The sequence below is a fragment of the Vicia villosa genome, unplaced genomic scaffold (assembly GCF_029867415.1).
Source record: "Vicia villosa cultivar HV-30 ecotype Madison, WI unplaced genomic scaffold, Vvil1.0 ctg.001190F_1_1, whole genome shotgun sequence".
NCBI classification, from domain to species: domain Eukaryota; kingdom Viridiplantae; phylum Streptophyta; class Magnoliopsida; order Fabales; family Fabaceae; genus Vicia; species Vicia villosa.
Window position 1 is genome coordinate 462,715 of NW_026705527.1, and position 22,970 is coordinate 485,684.

At 32.3% G+C, this 22,970-nt stretch overlaps 2 protein-coding genes across 3 annotated transcripts; one reads left to right on the plus strand and one right to left on the minus strand.

Annotated features, from left to right (window-relative positions):
• The first annotated feature begins 1,746 nt into the window (after nucleotides 1–1,746).
• Nucleotides 1,747–3,696, plus strand: LOC131633919 (increased DNA methylation 2-like). 2 transcript variants are annotated; one of them, XM_058904592.1, is made up of 4 exons: nucleotides 1,747–1,818; nucleotides 1,978–2,956; nucleotides 3,089–3,180; nucleotides 3,275–3,696. In XM_058904592.1, the coding sequence occupies exons 2-4, from the start codon at nucleotides 2,011–2,013 to the stop codon at nucleotides 3,314–3,316; spliced, it is 1,080 nt and encodes a 359-aa protein (XP_058760575.1). In that variant the 5' UTR covers nucleotides 1,747–1,818; nucleotides 1,978–2,010; the 3' UTR covers nucleotides 3,317–3,696. The 2 variants fall into 2 exon arrangements, with proteins under 2 accessions (XP_058760575.1, XP_058760574.1); XM_058904591.1 differs by having other exon boundaries at nucleotides 3,089–3,692.
• A 7,574-nt stretch (nucleotides 3,697–11,270) lies between these two features.
• LOC131633916 (nuclear transcription factor Y subunit C-3-like) lies at nucleotides 11,271–13,599 on the minus strand. Its single transcript, XM_058904587.1, has 2 exons — nucleotides 13,354–13,599; nucleotides 11,271–12,543 (listed from the first exon to the last, which is right to left on the minus strand). Exon 2 carries the CDS (start codon nucleotides 12,540–12,542, stop codon nucleotides 11,772–11,774), a length of 771 nt encoding a protein of 256 aa, XP_058760570.1. The 5' UTR covers nucleotide 12,543; nucleotides 13,354–13,599; the 3' UTR covers nucleotides 11,271–11,771.
• Nucleotides 13,600–22,970: the final 9,371 nt, after the last annotated feature.

Sequence of the window (22,970 nt, forward strand, 5' to 3'; positions counted from 1 at the left end):
TCACTAACAAATATCTAAGAGTTAAGAATTGGAATCAAAAGTCTGATCCAATTCTTAAATAAAACGATGAAAGTTCTTATGAGCTTTTGGAAAAATTTAAGGAAGAAATCGTAGAAAAGTTGAATGTATTAGTTGAATTACTTAGAGATGGAGGCATAAGCTCGAAACTCAAATAATCTTTAACAACTTCATCAAACTCCTATCAAATAACTCATGTGGTTTTCTTCAAAAGAACATACTCAGTAGTTGAACGATCTTAGAAAAATTCAACATCAAATGAAGGAACTTCATTTGTTGGAGGATACCTAAAAGAAGAAGCCCCATATAGTGGAATCTTTAGGAAAAGAATAGAAAATAAAACCTTTAAAAATTAAGAAGAGTCAACCTCAAAAATAACCTTCGAAGAATCTTCTTCCAACAAAGAAGATGAAATTTGCTTAAAAGTATCTCATGAGAAAGATCCTTGAGTATACTTGATAATAACAAATAAACACAATATCTCATATTGACTTATTTGAGCACGGTCAATCATTTTACAATCATACTCTATCAAGGGGCCCATAGATATTACTCTCGTATATGTAGGAGGGGCAAATCATATCTAGGTCACTTATGTCCCTCATTATAATTTGTAGAGTATCCATCAACCATCGTTATGATCATCCTGTTACGAATACTTTTTTATTGAGAATAAAGTACTCGACTCCATATATAGGGTGCATGGTGGTTTCAGGTCGAAGGGTGGTATACACCCATATCACTATGAGAATAACTTATGATATTTACATAACAAGCTATTTAGTATTCTCATGGTGGGTCTATCCAGTATAGGGATGTAAATGGATATTCATGGGGACGGATAGTATGATATACGTGTCCCCCCTTTGGATAAATATAATATTCATATCTGTCCCATATTCGTACGAATATTCGCTAAACGGATAATCTGCGGGTTTTAAGGTATCCACGAATACTTACAGTTATCCATGGATAACATTTTTTTCTAAAATTATTTTTTGAAAAAATATTTTCAACTTCTTTTAAAGACTCAAGAAGTTATTATCACATAACATCCATACAAATCTCTCTTATTTTAATAACAAAGTTTAATCCCATTCAGTTTCCTTCATTTTTATCAAAATATAATATCCATACATTTCATATCTAAAAAAAAAGAAAGATATTGTGATTCTTAGTTATGGTGGAAGTTTAATACCCATGATAAATTTTATCCATAGATATCCGCAAGTACGTATTTTTTTGTCATCCCTAATCCAATATAACCATCATTCCTAATATTTATATATTGTCAGTGTAAAAGAATTTTACACAGTCAGTTAATCATAGACGTTGAATGTTGAGAGAAATTTAACTTTTATTTTAATATGAAATACAAACAAATGAAGGTGATGAATTGATGATGTAAATTTTTTTACCTTGACGTCAAGTACATAGTAATTAATTTTTATAAAATAAAAATAATTTTTGAGTGAGGTATAAATATAAACCTTAAACTTTGCTAAGCCTAATCCTCGATCCTTCATTTGAAAAATCTAATTAGTATTAAATATTTCATAATGATGTTTCTATTTAATTTTCTTCCCAAAAAGAACTTCATTAATTTTGTTTTAATTAATAACTCAATAAACAGCATAACTAATGGGCCCAATAATTCTAAGCCCAAACATGCATTACCATTTTACCCTTAACAATGTCAAAAACCTGTTTCAACTCTTCCATCGTCATCATCCTTCCCCTGTTTGCTGTCAAAGCTTCTCCAGTTTCTCATTCTCACTGCATGCATGCCCCTCATTCCCTGTAAGTATCAATCTCTCTTTACACTTTTCAACATTGTTACTTTTGCTCAATTTCATAATCCCTCAAAACCCACCAAAAAAAACCTTCAATTTCATGTAATTTTTCTATTACATCCAAAATTTCATTCATTTTTCACAAACCCTAACATTTCTCTTGCAGAATCATGCTTTCACCTTGACAACATCCAACACAATGGATCAACATCATCAACCTAACAAATATCCAACCACATTAGCATTACTAGAACCCAATAACCTAAAAACCGATAAACCTAACGATGATCAATGTTTCCTCCTTTACTTCATCATGGGCACATACTTTGGTCCTCACATCAATGCTGAGAAAAAATCAATCTTGCAAAGAGTTGCTGAAGGTCTTCCTTCTTACACACGTGATCAGTTAACATCTTCTTTCATCAAGGTATCTGAGTTAGAGCGTATTTACTATTACATACTTAGGAATGTTGATAAGTCTTTAACCGTAAAGTTAAGTTTTTTACGCCGGTTCGTTAAAGGGCTAGAATCTTCCTCCTCCAATTGTGATTACCCTTTGTTTACTGATTTGTTTCCGCTTGAATTACACCCGCAATTTAAGTACAAGTGTCAGTATAAAGTCATTGACAGTGTTGTGTTTATTGATAATCCGGAAGTGGTTTATCTTAATCCTGAGGAGGTTGAAAGGTTTAAGAGATTGAGTGGTGTTGAGGATTTTCTTGTGGATATAGATGCTGCTAGGTTGTATAACCATTTTGATGGGAATGGTTTGCGTAGTAAGGTTAAGAAAACTAGTAGTTGTCGAAAAGTAGATGAAAGTGATGATTTTTCCGAGCTCAAGTATCGGATGCCAGATGCCCATGTCGTGAAGCCTATTAGGAGTATTCCGTTTAATCATGGTATGGCTCTTGGAGATGAAGGTGATGATTCAGAGAAAGTTGATGTTCCGGCTGTGTTGTTTCTTCCTTCTCGTCCTACTAAGAAGGAATGGTCTGACATTGTGGCTGCTACTAAGAATGGTTTTGCGTTGACTGGAAGTGCGGCTACGGGACGGGTTGGACCCATCATAGGACTTGTAGACATTGGGGAGTGTGAAGACGCGTACCTATTTCGCATGTCTCTCCCTGGCGTGAAGAGGGATGAAAGTAAGTTTCTTTTTTAAATCTTCATTCACATAATTGCTATTCATTTAATCTTCTATGCTACCTGTACTTGAATTTTAGGAATGTCTCTTTCATTTTTGTGTTCATCTATGAGATTTCCATTAATGACTGCAGAGGAATTCAGCTGCGAGGTTGACACTAATGGCAAAGTATTGATACATGGAGTGACCATAACAGGAGAGAAGACGGTAACAATGCACTCTCAGGTGTTTGAAATGCAAACTCAAAACCTTTGCCCACCAGGCCATTTCTCCATCTCATTTCAGCTACCGGGTCTTGTTGATCCGCATCAATTTTCAGGTAATTTTGGCACGGACGGGATTCTTGAAGGAGTGGTTATGAAAGGCAAATTAGGTGATGACTAAGTTCTGTCCGATTAGGATTCTTCTTTTAATTTTAATTCCGCCTGGAACTATTCTGACGCAGAATGTCAAGAAAAATGTGATTTTGAGTAACAGTATCATGTATAGTTGGTATCTTAATGGTATTTATTTTTTTGAGATTCTGTTACATCCTTAGATGATCTCTTGACATTCTCTTCATGTAGAAGACAAGAAATAGTCATGACATGACTAGCTAATCAATTTTGTGGACATGTAAGAATGTTTGAATATAGTTAGTTATTTTGAGAGAACGTTTCATACATACTGAAGTGTTTAAAAGTTTGTTGGAGATGTACTATGCCAATATAATTTCACATTTTATTTTTATCTCTATCAAGCTTAGGTCAAAGTTATAACCCAGTCTTCCTTAAGGGTGGGGTTTTCTTGGAGTTCCTCGCTGTTAGTTTCATCCAAATGCTGAGTCTTTTGATTCTGACCTCTAGCTAAAGAAATTGTGGTTACTGCAATGGATCTTGAGATTAAAGAGTGTGTATTTAGCATTAAGTTAAAAATTATTTTGTGGTTCTATATTCTCTTATTGGGATTAGCATAATCCAGGGGAACTTGTAAATTTTATCACGATATCTCCGCACACAATTGCGAAGATTAATTATTCTTGGTAACTTAAACTCACAAGAATTAATTTTGTTTCCAAGATACCTTATCATTTAAGTTAAATTAGAGGAATTGTGATTAAATGATAGTTGGTTCAGTAGTGTTTCCAATATTCATTATGTTATTAAGTCTCAAAGAAAGATTTTATATAAAATAGAGTAAACGGGAACTTAAACTCAAAACCAATGGTTCCTCGCACTCTTAGGCTATGTTTTGGAGGGGAGGGGAAGGCTTCCGAAATCAAATTTTAAAAATAATATTTGACATTTTTTGAAAAAATAATTTTGTTTAGAATGATAAAAGACTCGTTATGATTACAAAATTTTTAATTTTCAAAATAGTCTAACAACCTAAACGATATTTGCAAAATTTATGAAAGCCCTCCAAAACCCTCATTCAACACAATTTTTGAGTTCTCCCATTTTATGGAGTTTTTGGTGTTATGAATAAAATCAAATCCTCCAAAACCCTCCTACCCAAAATCTTTTTATTCTTCTCACTCAATTCTTCCTATTTTTCAAAACCCTTCCCCCCCTTCCCCTCCAAACTCGCAAGCATAGCCTTAGTCTTCACCAAAAATTATTTTTAAGACGCCATAATAGTCCAAATTGCCTAGATGATAGATAGCCAAATTAGTCCAAATTGCCTAAATGATAGATAGCCAAATTAGAATTAATTCCATCAATGTTATCCGAAATCCCCAATAAGAAAGAAAAACTAAAAGCAATGAGAGGATATTCTCCCTCTCAAGCCATCTACAAATCTACAAACATCACACTAACTAAAACTAACATAGACGATTTTAAGATTGACTGAAGATTTTTAGTGGAGGCAAGGTCAATCGAGTATAAGCACAATAAAACAAGAGTCAACTGGATTTTTATCAAGTCTATTGAAATTTATCACGATTGTTAAGATTTTGGACTTAGTCAAAATACAATAAGACTAGATAATTGAACTTTATAACGCATTACGTGTTAATAAAACCAAGAGCTTATATAAATGTGCATACAAGGACTATAATGTGTTAATAAAACCAAGAGCTAATATAAATGTGCATACAAGGACTATAACGCATTACGTGTTAATAGAACCAAGAGTTGGTATAAATGTGCTTACAAAGACTATAGTGCATTACATGTTAATAGAACCAAAAGTTGATATAAATGTGCATACAAGAACCGTGTTGATGCAACACGACGAGAAACACGAGACAATAAAAATAGAAAGAACACTAACGCACTATTGTGTTGACGCTAAAATAAAAAGAACACTAACGCTCTATAATGTAAATAGCCAAATGAGCCAATATTTTCTATAGGTCACACACTTCTATGGCCAGTGAAATAGTTTTCTTTATAAACACCATAGCTTGTAAATTATTTAAAACATTCAATTAATCAATCAAATTATTTTATGCGTTTTAAATTCTTTACTTTATTTTATTTTTATGCATTTTTTAGGCTATTAGTTCAACTTTCCACATTCATATTTAATGGTTTTTGGAGTAGTTAAGAAATCCAATTGTTTAAAGAAAAAAAATCATCGTTGGGAGCTATAAGTCAATTTTTGACTAAAATTTCAGAGTTCGACAATAAATTTGGCACACTCAATGGAACACTATGACCAATACCACTGAAAATTTTCAATCATTAGGTCATGACATTACTTAGCAAATATACTTTCATTTTGGAAAGAGCCTAAGTAGTATGAAGTAATTATCACCATCTACAAAGAAGCCAGACTAACAAAGATAGGCGAACCTTCATAAATTATGGAAATGTCAACAACCACGCCTTTTCCCATAACTTCTAGATTTATGTTGGTTGTTTTACCTTAGGAACCAACATTACTAAAAAAAGTCTTTCATTAGAAAATAGTTAGACTTAGGGATACATAACATAGTGTATCATGTCTCTTAACAACTTGCTAACATTGTATGACATATACTCACAACGAAGTCAAACAATGAAAAGAGTTTCAGTCCATCAAGCCAATTCACGTGACAATTATGTAATGTTAACTACTCAAGGAATTTAAAAGAACCAAGGTCGTGTAGGAACTTCTACTTAAAGCCCATCAATCAACACGACATTAGGGTCTTCTATGTTTAGTTGATTCTTATACAACATGTACATTCCTTTACTTGGAATTCTCAGCCAAGTATTTTTACCAACAATTAACCCTAGGGGAGGCCATCAAAGGCATGGCATATTTGCATGCCACAAGTATCTCATTATGGAAATGCTATGCAAGTGAATAACTTGTCTTATGATGGACGACATATTTTTAGCTCAAACCTTAAACAGATTATTGCAATCAATGTACTTGCAAGAACATAGATCCATATTCTCACCCCATTTTGATGATGATAATGCATCTATCAGGGATGTGGACAAAATAAGAAAACCAAGGTGATAGATTGGAGTAGTTAAACTCCCCTTGATAACTATAGAGAGTATACTCTACTTTCTTTGAGAGTATACTTCTCCCCCCTGTGACATTATCTAAAGACAAAAAAAGAATGATAACCACATATGGCAGATATTCAAGCAGATAAATAACCGTATGAACAAACATAATCATTTAAAACTCAAAAATACTTTATTACTACCTCTGTTCCTTTATATAAGAGACGATTCACTTTTCTAGATTCATTGAGTTATTAATGTATATAGTCAATATACATACCAGATACATTGATTATTCAATGAACCTATAAAGTGAATTGTCTCTTATATAAAGAAACGGAGGTAGTAATTAAAAACTAAAATTCAAATAAAATAATTAAAAAGAAAAAACATAACAAAAGCAACAAAGAAACAACTGAGCAAACAACTACTCGAAATTCCATAATCTGAATACTCTATGAGGCATTTGGGATCCATTCTGTTAAAGCATACGAGACAGTTGATCTTCCTGTCTATCTTCTTCTGCTTCTAGAATGAATGGCTCTCCATGCTGAGGTGGAGCTAATTCACTTGAGGAAATTATCCTTAGAAGTTTTGTGGGAAAACACTCCATAGTTGATGAATATTCTAATTATACATATTGTGTTACTTTATATCCCAGTATAATTTTGGTCTATCCCTTCATCCTCAAGGTTGAATCTGACATGTTCCAAGATTTTTCGTTATCACCCCACAAATAGGTAACTAAATATCATTTCTTTTGCTATCCAACATATGGTGGATCGCACCACTGGTTTAATTTGTTTCTACTTTGTTGGCAATTCACCATACCACAACAACATTGGTTATGGATATTTGTCCAAAGTTGTGTTTTTTTTTTGGACAAGAATGTGGATTATCATATAATGTATGAGACAAATATCAATGATGTTGTCGAAGAGGATGTTATAGAGATTTCATATTACATTTTGGTACCTGCTGCTAAGAGAAGTAAGAGATTGGTAGGTGGAAAGAAGTTGTTGTAAAATGTTCCCGATGTTCCATTTTACAATGTCTCGTTCCATTATGAGGAGAGTGTTCTAAAATTGAAATAAGTCTTCCAAAGATGCATAGCCTGGGAGAGAAAGTTATTTAAAGAAGTCAAAAAGTGTTATGAAATAATGGAGTTGCTCAATGATGCACAGTTCCTAAAGACTATGGTCAATGTTAGTCTTTTTTATCCAAGACTGGTAAAAGAGTTCATTGTAAATCTTCCCAAAGATTTCAATAATGTCGAAATTAATGCATACAGAAAAATCCAAGTTCATGGAAATTGCTTTGATTTTTCTCCTACCATCACTAATGAATACCTAGAAAGAGGAAAAATAATTATTGTTGAACGTGTTCCTTCGTTGAATATCATTTCTCAAGAGATAACTAGAAACATCCATGACGAGTGGCCATCCAAAGGTTTACTTAATGCCTCAAACTTAAGTGTCAAATATTCTATCATGTACAAGATCGGGGTTGCTAACTGGGTACCCTCAAATCATGGATTAGGTATTAATCATAGCCTTGCTAGTTTTCTATATTAAATAGGAACTAGGGATGCATTTGATTTTGGGGATTATGTGTTTGAGCAAATAGTAAAGCGTGTTGAATCCTATACTATTAAAATTCCAATTGATTTTCCTTCATTGATCTTTGGTATTTTTATTAATAAAAGATTTAATGTTATGCCTACTGAATATGAAATTGGTGTTCCTCATAGCCTGTTGAATTTTAGTTAGAAATTGTTTGTCAGGAATCGTGTCATATACATGTGCTTTCTAATATTTCATATTTGTATGAGTTTGATCTGGATGCTGGTAAAACGTTATTATTGTCTCACCCATGTCTTGTCCGGTTAGAAGTCATCTTCTTAGAGTTCTTATGCAGGAATCTAGTGTCTTACAAGAAATAATTGCTACCTCCACTACCAAGAAGGGTGGGGTTGAAGGACTTATTCAAATATTGAATCAAAGGCTGGTGGTGCCTCTTCTTCTTCTTTAACTGTAGTGTAAGATGTTGAGAAACATGTTAGAACATTAGGTGTGGGGGAATTCCTAGCAAGTAGTGATGGTGAAGAGGATTTTGAATACGAGACTGGCCCTAGTGGTGACATTGTTGACTCCTCCCAGTGATTTTTTGTTTGTTTCTAAAGAATTTTTGTTTTGTTTTCTTGATGATTTGTTGATGTATACCATATGCAAGGCAAGATAATATGTTTTGTTATGTTTCCCCTGTGTAGGTTGGATTTCATGATTTTTTGTGATGCTTATTGTCCATTGATGGGTCGAGTATTTAGTTCCACATTTTGTATGCCCTTAAGGGTCTGACAGTCTCCTCTTTTTATCCCTTTAAGGCAAATACAGGGTGTAAGCATGTTCCATTTGTATCCTTTTGTTGTTATGTAAGTTATTTTCATATCTTTTGTAATCAGTAATTAGCATTGCATGTTCCTTTCTTGCTTCACTGTGATCTGATGTATACAACCATACATGTTATGAGTCTTAATATGTTTCGCGCTTTTAGGATTAGTTTCCTTTTATGTTCAAAAATATCTGTTTCGAAGCATATTCTCTTTTGGTTAAGATTTTATTTTGAATTCTTTTTTAGCGAGATTGAAATTCTTATTCATATCAGATTCACATTTAGTTAGATTTGTTTCAATCAAGATTCACAATCACCATTATGAAGATTGATATTTTGTGTGCATTTTGGAATCCAACTACGCTCACGCGAAAAACCCTAATGGGCTTTATCTTAAACAATTGTTTCAATTTAAGGAGACATTTTACAATGTGAAGACTCATAACTTACCTTGTGAAGCTTGACATATTTTGATGTTATTGAGTTTTTATGTTTTGGGTTGTAATAATTTATTCTTGGATTATCTTTGTTAAGTTAGGAGAATAAAGTATTTGTGTTGTAATTGTGTTTCATCACTTTATACACGTTTGTTATTGTACAAATGGTTGGGAGAGTGTTTGGGTGAAAGTGAGTGGGGTCTCAGATTTAGGGGAGCTTGGATCGAAGTTCATGGTAATATTAAAAAAAAGGGCACTGAATTGAAAGAGTTTAGATGTGACTTTCGTATACTATTTACAATAGTGAATTTCTTTTCATTCGAAAGATACTCTCCGACGTAGGTGACTTTGCACCGAACTTGGTTAACAATTACTTGTGTTATTTATTTTACGCATTTATTTTCTCTGTTACAAAATTGTATTGTCATGCACATTATTCTAACACTTTATCTGACATCCTATCATCGGTAGACCAAAATTTCAAGTAGGACGTCACATATACCAAAATAGAGAAAATATTCACATTATTCGCTTAAATAGTCTAATCAAACAATATTTTGTACAAACAACTATTCTACTATTTATAGAATAGTTTTCTCTATAAATACCATAACTTATTACGAAGTAACTATTTAAAACATCTAATTAATCATCAAATTATTTTTTATACTATGTCTTCTTTACATTACTTTATTTGTGCATTTTTTTAGACGAGCAATTCAATTTTTGAAGTCCCTACATAACACTTTTTTAAAATAGCTGTGGAATCCATAGGTAAATACTTCATCCGTCTCATAATAAGTGTCTCATTTGCATTTTTTTTCCTTGTCTCAAATTAATTGTTTATTTACAATTCCAATGCATCAATCATTATTATTTTTCCACTATTATACCCCTATTTATTAACTTTCACGTTATTTAACTACTATTAATAAGGGTATTCTAGTAAATGACATTAACTTTTTTACTAAAACCAACTCATCCAATCATTTTCTTAAAAATCGCGCACTACTCAAAGAAGACATCTATTATGAGACAGAGAGAGTAACAAAGTTTCATCTTCAACACAGTCAAAAAGAGATAATTGTACACAGTCAAAAAGAGATAATTGTTGTTGAGAACTATTGGTCGATCCTTAACTAAATTTTCATAATTTGATAACAAAGTATAAATCACTATCTTCAATTTCGGAGCAGAGAGCACATGTGGTACCAATACTATCAATAATTACATTCTTTCTTGCATAGTAGCAGCTGTCAAGAAAATGATATGACCTTAGAAGGAGCATTCTATTGGCCCATGATGTACATCCTAAGGAGGAAGAAAAGATTTAGACAGGGAATCGCCCGACCAACACCATTGTTTTCTACATAAGATAGAGACTGAAATAATAGGTCTTGCAGTTCACCTAAGATAGACTCTTTTCATGGGAGTATAACCCAAATCATATATATTCTTCAACCAAAAAGATGGAGGAGATTGGCCAATGGCCACTAAATTGTTTCAAATGAAAAGCTGAACAATATGTTGATCCTATTTTGCATACAAATCTCCTTCTATCCAATAGATATCATCTCCACTTAGCAACCAAACTTAGGTTAAAAAATATAATATCTTTTATCCCAAATTCTCCCTCTATTTTCCGAAATTCGTTTATGTAATTACTCATTAAAAACAAGAGAACATAATATATTGACTTTCAACAAGACGAATCCCAGCCATTCAACTTGACACTCTTGAGTACATAACTGATGATAGGTACCAGTAGAAAAAAAGGCCACAAAAACATTATAGGTGGCCAAATAAAAAAAACAAAAAGACTTCAGCATAAATATCGTAGATTAGTATTGACTAACTGGTAATAATCTGAATAGAAAGTGGTGAAATTTTGTAAATATTTAAGTACTTAAATGGAAAACACAATCGATCTAGGAAAAGATTATATAGAAGTACTAATTGGTCTCTCCACTTTACTGCTTTGTTGTCATAACCCATCTCAATGAGGAAACAAAGCAGTTCCATATTCAATCCACATCGCCACACAAGAGGACACAAAAGAGGAAATGAAATATTTAAACACTCAATTATGACATCAACTTCCTAATGTTCAGTGCGTTTTCTCTTTTCTTAACCATAATAGACACGCCTAGTAACAGCACATGCTTCCACACAACATACAAAATTATTATATATCTTCTAATAATGCAAGATCACTACTGCAAAATCAACATACAAAATTATTATATATCTTCTAATAATGCAAGATCACTACTGCAAAATCAAAATAGAGGATAAGACCGACACCTGTATTCCGATACATCTTGTTCTAATAACTGATGAATCATAAACCATAATTGGTTATTCATCTGTATATTTCAAATACAATAACATTCAATTCCATTAAGAAAAATGACTGAAATTTTAAAGATGCAGAATTAAATTTTACTATGATGTATTGAAATGGTCAGTACTAAAAAAAACTTCAACTTTCAACCCTTACAGAACTATTTTATTGCACCAAGGTTCACCTTAATAAGCATGACACTTCCATAATAAGTAGCTAATGATCTGAAGGCGACGGTGGTTGCTCGGGTGGTTGAGGCCACATTTGAGGTGCCATGTATGGATGAGACTGTGGAGCATACATGTTCGGATTATGCATCATGAGACCAGGATTTCCAGCTTGCTGTGCGTGATGTGGTGGCATATAGCCATAAGGAATTCCATCAGCAGGCCCTCCAACAGGCATTGGCCCTCTTGGTATTGATGCAAGCACTTCATCTTTCAAGTCCTCCCGCGGCACAATATCAACCAAGAAATCAAAGATATCAGTTCCGGTGATGGCTGCGGCAATATCATTTTTTTGAAGTGTTCGCCTTTTGTTCTCTTCAGTGTGAGTCCAAGAACGCAAGGTTAACTCTAGTATGAACATTTCGCACGCCCTTGCAAATACAACCGGCGCCTCAGCTGATATCATCTTCACATCCTCATCAGCCTTCATAATCTTCTTGATCCTAGCCAAGGGAAGGCTGTGGTTTTTGAAATCAGTAACCTTCTCGATTTCTTGATATTGAGTTCCCCAAAAGGTCTGGAGTTGTTGCTGTTGCTGCTGCTGTTGTTGCTGATGAATATGCTGATAAGCAAGTTGATGCTGTCCCATCTGAGTTCCGTCTGGTTGAACACCAGGCTGAATATTCCCAACAGAGGGAACAACCATCCCAGGTGACCCAGTTATATGGTTGGGCTGATATGGATTAGAACCATATGGAGCCATTTGTCCACTACCAACAACTCCCATAGCAGGGTTTTGGCCATGACCTTGATGATCCATTCTGTTCCAGGTAAAATCAACAAATATCAATCCCTACACTTCACATGGGACCAAAACAAAACAACAATATGCACACACATGGTAACCATAACACGTGAACAAAGTGGAAATAATAAAACAAGTATTGTCAAATAGCAACAACATAAGCAGAATATGAACAAATCAATATTGTTCTGTACTAACTATTTAGCACAAAATGTTATGAAACAACAACCTTAAAACAACAAAGCCTAACAGAACTTGAACAAAACACTATTTTCCGCGGCGAGCTATTGATAACACACAAAACACAAACTATCAATCCTATACATCAAGCCAAAAACTATCAAATTCATTAGAAAATGATAATTTTGCCCCCAAAATCAGTACACAATTTATCTCTATGCATCAAGCCAAAAACTTTCAAATTCATAAAAAAAAAAGTTAATTTTTATTCCAATTCAGTGCATATTCATCACCATGAATCAAAGCAAAAACTATCAAATTCATCAGTAAACATATTCATCGCAAAAACTATCAAATTCATCAGTAAAGATATTCATCGCAAAAACTAATTCAGAGCATATTAATCTCTATGCTTCGAAATAAAATAAAAAAAACTATCAAATTCATCAGCAAATATTAACTTTGACCTAATTCATTACAATTTCACAAGTTTATATGTCTCCATATAAGAACCATAACATATTTCTGGGGTTAATCGGAAGGGTAAAAAATAGAATTTTGACCGTAACAAGAGAAGTTAAACAACAGAGAAATTTGTCTAGATATGCATAAACAAGTTAAAGGTATTGAGAATTCGAGTTGTTACCTTGTGTGAGTGGTGACGCTTACTCTGAAAATATGAATAACGTGACGAGATAAGAAAAAGTAGAAAGAGCGAGAAGAAGAGAATGATCAGAAAAATGATTTTCTGATCTATTGCAGGAGGATTCGAGTTGGTCGAAACCAGAAGTGTTTTGGAATGTTCGAGTACGGTGGAGGAACCAATTTCTTTTTTGCCCTTTTTTATATAAGGGAAAGACTGTTAGGGTTTCATAACAAATTGGAAGAATATCTAACCTTTCCTACAGGTTTTATACTTAGTAGGAGGCTTTGTTTAGCGAGTCATATTTTGAGATAATACCTTATAGTTTATAAGCTCTTATAATAATAAAAAAAACGGTTTAATAACAATTTTTTTATTATAAATTTATAATTTATTTTATAAACTTATTTTATTAGTTTATAGTTTATTTTCTAAATGCTATTTTAACTAGCATTTTATCTTATAACTTATATTTTTTATTAATGTTTTATAAATTTTAATATTTTAAATGTGCATTTAATTATTAATTAAGAAATGTCTTTTTAGATCATTTTACATTGATCAACTAGTTAAACCGTAATTTTATCAAACACTTTAATTAACTTATCATCCATTAGTCATCAACTATAAGTTATATGCTATCAACCATCAACCATCAATCATAAATTATAAGCTAACTTATCACTCAACCGCTAATTTTACCAAACAGAGTCATGTAAGTGTTGGATTGAAATAAATATTATATTTAAGTAATTAAATTGATAAAATATAAATTTGGCTACTATTTTCAACATTCCAACTGTTTCACTCGTTGCAGAATTTCTTCGTATAGAGTGAGTAAAGGTATTGTCGTTCATGTTTGTGCTCATTATCAATTTGTTTTGGCAACCAAAGGTTTTGCACTACAAGAGAAAACCAATCAATCCCTGACTCATGACCTCTCATAAGAATCCATCAAAAAGATGTTAGGGGGAGAATATGAATTTGAATGGTCTAGAAGAGACGGCTGGATAGACCTACCCAAAATTAGGCCTATTTAAAAAATTATTTTTGAAATTAGAGTTTGAAAATATTTTCGCGTATGGAAATTTTACGTACAAAATGTATATGCATTTTGGACGGAACCGGCTGAACACAAAATAGATGATAGATGAAAGAATACCAATTCAATCAATATCTCAATTGAATGAAAATCGATTTACACGAGTTGTGTAAAGAGAATATTTTCAATTGAGAAATAAATTTAACATACATCATTTGGGACGCCAGCACGTATGCAAAACACATTAAAGTCAAACATATTATATTTAATCAACAATTTTCCTATCAATGGATCCATAAATCTATAAATGTCACATTCAAATCATCACTTGACTCACCTTGCAATCACCTGATTCTATCACCTAAAGACTTTATGGACTACTGTTCTAGTTTGGACTTTTGGTTGAACTAAACCTAATATCCCAACTTCAAGACTATATATTTTTGGTTGAACTAAACCTAATATCCCAACTTCAAGACTATATAAGTTTAACACTACCAACACTTAATGTACAAAATCTCTTACCCTTAAAAACCTCATGAGTAGCACTAACTTAAATGTCATAGTGTTTGCATATACTTTGCAAATCTTCCCTGTCTAGGCGACGACAAATATGTGATCAACCAAGTAATTAAGTCATCACTCACAAAGCATCCATCAACAATAGAGTATGAGTTCTATACTAGAACAAAAATAACTAAAAATAATGAAGTGTACACAAATTATTACTTGTGTATCATAATTGTTCTCATTTTTATTTCAAAGATATTAAAAAACACTTATTTTAAATTATTCTTTAATGATACAAAATTATTTCGTGTATGATTTTAATATTAAGTTATAAGTAGCATATTTTAATATTCTTATTTTTATATAGAAAATAATATAATTAATTAAAATTTAGTTAATTGATTAATGAAAAACATGTTTTAAAATTGGATTGGATGGTTCAATAAGTTGGGTGGAAAATTGGATTAAGTTCCGCTTTGAATACTTCTAAAAATTGTTAATCAACCAAAACCGATAAAACAAACAAAAAATCTACCCCTAATCTTTTTAAATAAGAAAAACCATTGAATTAGAGGTAGTTTTCAAAAAGCGAATGGTGCATAAACTACGTTTCAATTATTTTTCATTCTTTCTCAAAATGTGTAAAAATGATAAGAGAGTAGTTCTTGAGTAAAATTTAGAATTTTAAATAAAAAAGATAGCTTGAACTTTGAAGTAGATAAATTGGACTTTTTATGCATGTGTGTGACGTAAGAGTTCATTCCTCATTGATGATACCCTATCATTACGTGATATTTGCGAGGAATTTCGACTAAATCAGTAGAATTATGAGCAAAAGCCAAGTCAAAGGTGAAGAAAGTTGGGACAAAGAAGTGAGAAAAAATAACCAAAGGTGAAGAAAGTTGGGACACGCGGTTGTGATGCTTGCTAACGCAGTCGCGGTGGCGCGGTTTCCTGACACGCGTGTGCAGCTTTTTAAAGGGAATGTTGCCATTTTATCGGGAGATACGAATTCTGAGTGAGAAAGTGACGACCACGAGCTTTTGTGAGCAATTTTGGAGAGCATTAGAGTCATTTGAGAACTTATTTTCCGTTACTTTTCGTGAATTCTTCTTATCAACTCGTGATAATTGTTAATTCCACTATGAATAGCTAAACTATTTTAGATTAAGTCTTTAGAGATGAACCTAATTGTAGTCTGTTGGATCATATGTGTAACACCCTAATTCCCACACATAAATTTTTGCATTATTTAATCGTAAATACCACCACAAGGGTGTCTCATACGTCATAATAACACACCAGGCTCCGTAACACGGGTTTCAACATAATAATTCATAACATATCATGCACGCTCACTTTTAATTTAAAGTATCATCGTAACAACATTTATATAACATTATCATTAACATTATCACCCTAACATGTCGTGTATATATTCTAACAAGCATCATCATTAATAATATCTTCATGACAGTATCAACATAGTTATATCATTATCACACATAATTAACACACAATACAATGATTCATTAACCAAACAGATAATTCCAATCAACTCATAAACACATTCAACAACTAGGTATACTATCACTAGATAGGAAATCTCATAAGATTTCTAACGCTTCAAACGGAATTTCGTTTGGATCTACAGCTTAAAAGTTACGATCAAAATACCCGACTGAATAAAAGATTGATGATGCAAAACAATCGATTATTATGTTATTTTGTCCATAAGCCAATTGATTGGTATGCTGTGACAATCGACTGTTCTTGCTCATTTTTCCAAAAATTCATCTTTTACTATGCGTATCAATATAGTTCCAATTCTTATTCCTTCCAAACACCCCCTAACTTCTAAATAACTTACTTTAAGTTCCTAACACAGTTAATCAAATTGCTATCCTGATTTCATAATGTATTCATAAATTATTATCAATTCAACAATTATACTCAAGAACCTACATATATTGTATTCATCCCTAAAACCTTTGAAACTCATCAATGGGGAATATACATGAACACCATATAGAAAAACAAAATTTTATTCATCAAACATTAACAATCATTATCAATTCAAAAGAAACTTAAATTTTATTCTACCCATCAATCCATACCCCTATTATTGAACTTAATTTCAACCCTTACCTGATTATTCGAGCAAAGATGAATGAATCCTTGATTTCTCCTAAGCCCTTCTTCCCCTTCCTCTTGACCTAACCTTTCTTTCTTCTCTTCCAACTTTTCACGAACCGACAGAAAATCTCCTCTAATCCCTAACTTTCCTATTTATAAAAAATACAACTCCCCAATTGGGCTTTCCCCATTCTACCCTCACTTACTCCTCTAACTTTGTATTCTGTCATCATTCTTCTCCCAAATGCCAATTTTACCCCTTGTTTCTCTATTCTTCTATTTTAATTAAATAAATCACTAAAATTATTATTATTATATTTATTAATTAATTCTAGTCATTTTTAAATTACTCCACTCATCTCTAATTACTCTCTGCACCCCATTACCTCGTGGTCATACACCTCAACCATCCAAAATAATTTAATTTAATCAAATAAATCACACATAATTCTTAAAAATTCTAAATAAAAGATATAATCTAAATTATGATGTTACAACTCTCTCCCACATAAAGAATTTTCGCGCTAAAAAATTACCTCAAGTTAACATATTCAGATACAAATCCCTCATTTGGCTTTCAAGCTCCCATGTTACATTTCCACCAGCTGGTCCTCCCTAAGCTACATTCACCAAGGTAATCTCTTTAACTCGCAACTGCTTCACTTCCTAATCCTTTATCTGCATGGGTAGTGCCTCAATAATCGAGTTATCTCTTACTTGTATATCATCCACATGGATCACATGATACGGATCCAGAATGTACCTCCTCAACTGAGACACATGAAACACATCATGAGGATTAGCAAGTGAAGGTGGAAAAGTAATCTAATAGGCCACTTCTCCTATCCTCTGCAAAATATGGTAAGGATCGAGGAAGCGTAGAGTAAGATTTCAAGACTTCAAAGCTCGACCAACACCAGTTAGCAGAGTACCCCTCAAGAACATGTGATTTCCGTCTTTTAACTCAAATGTTTTTCTCTATTTATCACACTAAGTCTTTTGGCGACTCTGAGAAGCTCTCATCTTCTCCTGAATCACTTTGATCTTCTGTGTGGTCTGTTGGACAATCTAAGGTCCAATGACATCACCCTCACCTGACTCATACCAACACAAAGGCGTCCTACACCTTCTACCATACAATGCTTCAAACGGTGTCATCCCAATACTTGCATGGAAACAATTATTTAAGGTAAAATTAATCAACGGTATAAAACTATCCCAAGCACCTCCTTGTTCTAATGAAAAGCTCTCAATAAGTCTTGTAAGGATTGGATAGTCCTCTCTGTTTGACTGTGCGTCTGTGGATGATCAATAAACTCAACTTCAGCTTAGTCCCTAAAGTAGTCTGCAAACTCACCCAGAACCTCGGCGTAAATCTCATATCTCTATCAGATACAATATTGGATGGAATCCCATGTAAACTAACAATCCTCTCAATATACAGCTATGCTAACTTCTCCAACGGATAGTTAAGTCGATTTGGGAAGAAATTAGATAACTTAGTTAACCTATCTACAATAACCCATATAGTATCACAACTCTTCACCATCCTTGGAAACCCTGACACAAAATCCATTGAAATGTTATCCCATTTCCACTCAGGAATCGGCAAAGGCCGCATCAAACCCAACGACTTCTGATGCTGAAGATTTGTCTTCTGGCAAGTCAAACAAGCATACATAAATTCAGCAACTTCTTTTTTCATTCCAGGCAACCAAAAGATCTTTTTCAAGTCTTAATACATTTTAGTAGCTCAGGGATAAATACTTTGACCATTTCGGTGTCCTTATTTAAGAGTACTCTTCTAGAGTTCATAAACATCAGGAATACAGATCATGTCACGAAATTTTATAACACCATTATCATCAATCTTGAAATCACCATCTTGACCTTGATTAATTAAAGCCAAACGATCGACCAATTTCAAACCAGTCCTCTGACTTTCTCTAATCTCTTCCAAAGTACCACAGGTAAGCATTAACATATCTTGCTTCACACTATGCGGCGTAATTTCACAAACCAAACTTAAATCTCTGAATTCCTTAATCAAATCCATCTCTTGCGCCATCAAGGTCAACATATGTAATGTCTTTCGACTCAAGGCATCTGCTACGACATTGGCTTTACCAGGATGGTAATTCAAACCAAAATCATAGTCCTTCAATAGCTAAAGCCATCTTCTTTGCCTCATATTTAATTCATTCTAATCAAACATGTACTTAAAACTCTTATGATCACTTAACACTTCAAATCTAGAGCCATACAAATAATGTCTCCACAATTTAAGTGCGAACACAACGACGGCCAACTCTAAGTCATACATAGGATAATTATTCTCATGAACCCTAACTTGTCTTGATGCATAGGCCATAAGTTGTCCATTCTACATTAATACACCACTCAGACCCATCTTGGTAGCATCATAATACATAACAAAAGGTTTGGTTGGACTCGGCAGAATCAACACTAGAGTCGACGTTAACATCTTCTTAAGTTCTTGAAAGCTCTCTGCACAGTGAATCAAATTGTTATCCTAATTTCATCATCTATTCATCAATTTAAAAATTAAACTGAAGAACCTACACATTCATCCATAAAACCTTTGAAACTCATCAATGAGGAATATACATGAACTCCATAAAGAAAAACATAATTTTATTCACCAAACATCAACAATCATCATCAATTCAAAAGAGACGAATATGGATATTTTATATTATTTGAATACGCATATAATATAATTATCATTCAATTGTTCTTGTGTTTACTGCTCTTTTATATCCACGAGCGCACGAAGTAATTTTAGATGAGTAGAAATTATTGAACGTAAGTATACCGATCTGAATTAGGGTAATTATCCCACTTAGTAATTAAATAAGAATAGTTAATTATAAGTTGTAGCTTTAGGATTAACAAACTTTGAAACGCCTAGTTTAACTTTGAAATGATCTAAGGAATTAGAGAATTATCATTTAAATTAGTGAGCTCCACACCAAGAAATTGAGTGTAGTGGGTTATGTTAATTCGCCATATAATTATCGCATAATTATTATTTATCTAATACACATTCCTCAATAGGTATAATTAGGGGATTCGATTAAAAGATCTAATTGTTTTTCTTTATCGAACTTATCTCTGAAAATTCCCCCGTACTTGTTTTTGTACCAATCATAATTAAAAATCCCCATGTTGTTTATTTTAATTCGCATTAGTATTACCTTGTTTAAATTTACAATCCCTGTGAAGACAAATTATTTTATTACTTCGACCAAATCAAAACACTTGCTAATAAAGTCATCATCAAGTTTTTAGCGTCATTGTCGGAGATTGTTGATAATTTCAACAAGACAATATTTGTGTGACGCTTTTTATTTTTTAAATTTCTAGATTTAATTTTGAATTTTCTTTGTTGCTATTTTTTTTTTCTTTATTTTTTGTTTTAGTTTGTTTTTGTTTCTATTTTTTAGTTGCTTCTTGCTAATACTTAGAATTCTATTTTTATTTTCTATTTTAATTTTATGTTTCATATTTTATTGTTGTTATTTTAATTTGTGTTATTTAGTTATTTTTATCTAGTTATCTTTATCTAATTCAATGCTACTTAGGTATTTATCTTATGATTGTGTATGTCAGGTAAAGGAAGACATGTAAGCACAACTTCAAGCTTTATCAAAGTGCATTTCCGTCTTAACTCTAGTTCTAGCAAATGTTAATTCAGTCAGGCATTACGATGTGATTTTATCTAACTATGATTTGTAATATATTCTGAAATATATATCAAAAGCTTGTAAAATCATTTAACAATGCAATAACACAACAACAACAACATTCTAAATACAACAACTTACTAAATCACTTTTCAACAATATGGAAAAACAATATATACATAATACAACAACATTGTCAACAACACGTTAACAATCTCAATATTACAACACAATAAGAATGAATCAACGAAAACAACAATATATATATATATATATATATATATATATATATATATATATATATATATATATATATATATATATATATATATATATATATATAACATTCTCAAAAACACAAAAACAATCTCAATCTCACTCAATCACAATAACATAAAATATTAAACAACAACAACAACAACAAAAACCTTAACCATCTCAACAAATAGCAAAAACCTAAAAATCAACATGAATGGTGATGAAATAGATAACGTATCATAATTGTGAAGAAGAGGAAAATGCCAAGAAATGATTTTTCGTGTACGCTTCTTGAAGTTGCATCTTTTCCCCTCCTTGATTCGATCCTGAAATGATAGAGTTTGCATGGTCTGTGCTATCACTCTCTTCTATTCTATCGTTGGGACACTTGTGGTATGAAGGAAGGAAAAAAACTAAAACATGTTATATTTTAATTTTAGAGAAACATTTTTCACCATAGTTGACAAAAATAAGTGTTGTGATATATTATACATATTACCACAGTTTTCCTTCACACTGCTGGTGAAATTATTTAGGAATTTGTCTATAAAATTAAACAAGCGTATCATTCACGTTTTTATTAAATCTAACTCATTACGCCTTCAACCTTCATATTCCATTCTTTAAAAGCTAATACAGTATATTGAAAAACTTGGTTTAAAGATTAATGTTATGATTCACTTTATCAAGTAAACAATATGTTTGAATTTTAACATTAATCTTTAATGCCAAAATTTTCAAGTTATAGTAAAAATTAATGAAGATAATGAACACAAAGCAATATGAGATTTTAAAAATGGTGAATGTATGTAAAAACTAAACTATGTGTTATTGTGAAAACTAAAGTCTCTGAGATTGAAAAAAATGAACGTCATATTTTACTACGGTTGGTAGAAATGACCGTGGTGAAAAGTATTTCAATTTTAATATAAATATAGAAATTAAGAGGACGCGTCATTTTTTGTAACAAAAAAATGAAAATTGTCTCTGCTGGAATTCGAAGCGTGTAATCCTTAACCTATCATCACAGTTATTAGTGTGGATCATGGTGAAAAGTGTTTTAATAAATAATAAAAATATATTACTTCTGTTGATTAAATGGATGAGGTAATAAGATGTTTCGAAATATATATTTTGTAGTAGTGTTGTTTTCTAGCTATAATTTGTGTAGTAAGTTAAGGCCTAAATCATCAAATTGATATGATCGTTACAGACTCCTTTATCTTCTTGTAGTGTACTTTAATTATTATTATTGTCATGTTTGGTGTGTTATTTGTTTGAAGTGTGTGTTTGTTATGTGTGCATGACATATCTGATTCATCTAAGCATTACATTCACTCATTCATTTCATTTTTAAACTTTCATTCATTTCATTTTCAATCATTCATATAATCTCAAACTTTATTTCACCTTCAACCATCATTTCCACTCATCGCCATCAATAGAAGGTTCAAGAGAAGCAAAAGAGGAAGCATCCTAGTTCATCATTGGTGCCTCCTAAAATTCCAAAGCAAAAGAGAATGAAGACTATAACACATGAAGATTCCTATTGAGCTAAGATAAAAATAGTTCCTCCGAGTAATTCTGCTCTTACTTCTGGTTCATCGTCTTCACATGTTCAAACTCTGACTACTTTGGTTCACAAAGTCAATCACCTTATCTATGAAGACGAATATAAAAGATTCTTTGAGATGATTTTAAATAAGTCTCTTGAAGCTAAGTATCTTGTTATAAATAAAGTAGAAGTTGCTCTGAAAATGAATTTTTTAAAGCCATTTGAAAACCAAAAGTTGTTGAAGTTTCTTAGTATGGACAAAAGATGAAACCCTCATCATCTTAAATCTTTTTACTACTATGTCAAGTTTACTAGAAAAGGTCTTGAGTGCAATTTTTGCGGTAGATTCATATCTTTCACTCATGTTGATTTTCTTGAGCATTTTGGCCTCGCATACAAAGGTATGGAAGTT